This window comes from Nicotiana tomentosiformis, chromosome 5 (assembly GCF_000390325.3).
Source record: "Nicotiana tomentosiformis chromosome 5, ASM39032v3, whole genome shotgun sequence".
Taxonomy (NCBI): domain Eukaryota; kingdom Viridiplantae; phylum Streptophyta; class Magnoliopsida; order Solanales; family Solanaceae; genus Nicotiana; species Nicotiana tomentosiformis.
In genome coordinates, this window is record NC_090816.1 from 80,337,859 (window position 1) to 80,340,780 (window position 2,922).

Below are 2,922 nucleotides of genomic sequence, written 5' to 3' on the forward strand. Positions count from 1 at the left end.
GTACTGTTGCTGCACTCATTCGTGGTAAACAAATCAATGGCCTTCACTGCCATTCCTCTACTAGCCCAATTCATTTCTTCATCATGTTGTATAGTATCTATTGATTTCCAGATTTGTTGTCCGCTGTTTGCACCAATAAATATTTTCTTCCAGTAGTTGTTGCATAACCACTGAAAAATAGTGTACTCCACAAGTGCATTGTTCTTTATAATAGTCCAAAGAGTAGTCCTCGATCCCTTATTTGAACACCATAACCGTATGTCGAAACTGATTTTCAAGCATTTGGGCATTAGGTATTCCTTCTGAATGTTTCTTCTGATGTGATTATATGAGAAACCACCCAAGAATTCCAGTTTATTCGTGTTGATATCAACCTGCCTATCTTCCTCGTTAGCCATCATGCTTATGCTTACTATTAATTTTTCTCCAAGGGAATGCGCATTATGTGCTAATACCACCCTTTGGAGCGTAATGAATAAGTAAGGCATGTTTACAGTAACGTTTCCTGCAAGCAATTTCCAATCTTCCCACTAGTCCATTTTCATTGGCTTTAAGAAAACTACGTTAGTGTAAAAACGCATCTCTCCAGTTGTAAACATTTGCATTCCAGACTTGTTTGCAATCCATCCATTCAAGATCCCTTTTTTTACTCCAGCAGAACATTTGTCAGTGTTATGTTTCCCTTTTTGTTGTTCTGTCTTCTATGCATGCTCGCAATGCATTGGGATACCTTTTTGTATGTATACACAAGCTCTGTCCACATATGTTGAATTTTGTAGCATGTTACTCATGTAGTTGGCCATTGTTTTGCTGATAAGACATCCCCTTTTTACATTCTTAAACTCCTCATTGTCCTCCTTTTTTGCACCAGCTTTATAGTTTGCATCTCCCACATACTTAAGATATGTTGTCGCTCCTGAAGCTCTATGCATGAGTTGATTGAAGGTATATAGAAATTGGGTGTTTCCAGTAGTCCTGCACAGCCTCCTATACTTCTTTATGACCCATTGAAATATGAACTCCTCCCTATTGATAACAGAGTACTCTGCTATTCTTTTTTTCTTTTCATACACTTTCTTTATCATATTTCTAGTTTCTTTTAGGCTTCACTCTCAGGTATGGACATTGCATTTTGTCATTGTTTACGATCTTTTTACCATGCGTGTCCAGGTCGGTGAATCCAGTAGCTTCAATATTTCCAAAATCCAATGCATAATTAGCTAAGTAATCTGCTAGACGATTACCTTCCCTCAGTAATTGGGTGAATGTAATTGTGCATCTATGTCTTAACTTATTTATTTCCTCCACAATTTCAGTCACATTCCAAGGAGCTATCCACACTTCATCTAACACATTCTTCAGTGGCATTAAATCCGTTTGTATCAGGACTTGTGTGTACTGCTGATTTACACAGTAGGACAACCCCTCCAGTATAGCCCAAGCTTCTGCCTCATTATTAGTAGTTTCAGGTATTTCCTTTCCTCTAGCATATACTACATTTCCTTCTTCATTCCTCAATACAAATCCAATGGAACTTCTTCCTGGATTACCCCTCGATGCCCCATCTGTATTTACTTTGATCCACCCCAAGGCTGGGAATTCCCAAAGCACCTTTTTGAACTGCAGATCTGGAGTATAATTTTCCATTCTTTGCAACAGTTCTAGCCATTTGTGAGGTACGTTCAGCATGGTAGGTTTTCTAACTTTGACAATCGATTGTAACACAGATGATGCTTGATAGATAACCCTGCTGACTAATACCACTTCCCCGTGTTTGAAGTTGTTTCTTCTTTTCCACAGCTCCCAAATTATCACAGCTGGTAATGCTTGCAAAATTGGTTCCAGTTTTGGAATAACTGTAGCAGTCCAACATTTAACTATTGCTCGATGCAAAGTCAGCCCTTCCATATTAATTCCTGCCCTTGTTAAAAAATATGACCATACCTTTGTTGCAGCCTACGATGTGAAGAACACATGAGATATAGTTTCCTCATTTGGTTGATCGCAATACCAGCACCTTGAAAGCATGCAGTAGCCTAGTCTTAGCATGAAGTCATCTAGTGGTAGTTTAACTTTTCAGACCTTCCATAAAAAGAAAGAGATCTTAAAAGGCATTCCCTTTACCCACATCTTATTGAAAGCATTCCTTTGATCTTGCCTTCTCCTCAAGTAGTTCCAAGCAGAACTAACAATGAAGTTACCTCTACTTTCCAAACTCCAAAAAGGTATATCCAATGCATCTTGTGTAGTTGGTGGCCTTATTTTTTCCACAATGTGAACAACATATTCCTCTGGTAGAATTTGTAATAGCTTATCAACATCCCATGAGTCCTCTACTACTACGTCACTCACATTATTAATAAACTCATCTATTGCAAAATCTGGATTCATAAGGAAATACAAAGCTCCAAGCCAAGTCCAATTTTTATACCAAAAGAGGGATGATCCCATTTTTGTGTGCCATCCTATTTGGTGTTCAGAAATGTCTCGACATTCTAGCATCCTCCTACATACATGAGATCCTTCTCTCCAAGGAATATTAGGGTATCATCTGCGTATGCAAGGTGATTTATTTTTGGGCTCCATTTGGGCATTCCAAATCTACAAAAGTATAGATTATGATGTAATGCATTCAACCCTCTCGGCATCACTTCTGCCGCTAAGATGAATAAAGTAGGCGATAGCGGATCTCCTTGCTTTAATCCCCTTGTCTATTTAAAAAAACCATACGACTGTCCATTTAGCAATACGGAGTACCAATTATTAGAGATTATACTAAAAATCAGAGCTATGAACCTTTCATCAAATCCTATTTTCCTCAAGACCTTTGTCAAAAATAACCAAGATAGTCGATCATAGGCTTTCGTCATGTCTAATTTAATGACCACATTTGGCCCTACTTTAGTTCTCAGTCTAATATCA

At 38.2% G+C, this 2,922-nt stretch overlaps 1 protein-coding gene across 1 annotated transcript; it reads right to left on the reverse strand.

Annotated features, from left to right (window-relative positions):
- Positions 1-1,089: 1,089 nt before the first annotated feature.
- On the reverse strand, positions 1,090-2,451 carry LOC138892652 (uncharacterized). The gene is made up of 2 exons (XM_070176386.1): positions 2,083-2,451; positions 1,090-1,956 (listed from the first exon to the last, which is right to left on the reverse strand). The coding sequence occupies exons 1-2, from the start codon at positions 2,449-2,451 to the stop codon at positions 1,090-1,092; spliced, it is 1,236 nt and encodes a 411-aa protein (XP_070032487.1).
- Positions 2,452-2,922: the final 471 nt, after the last annotated feature.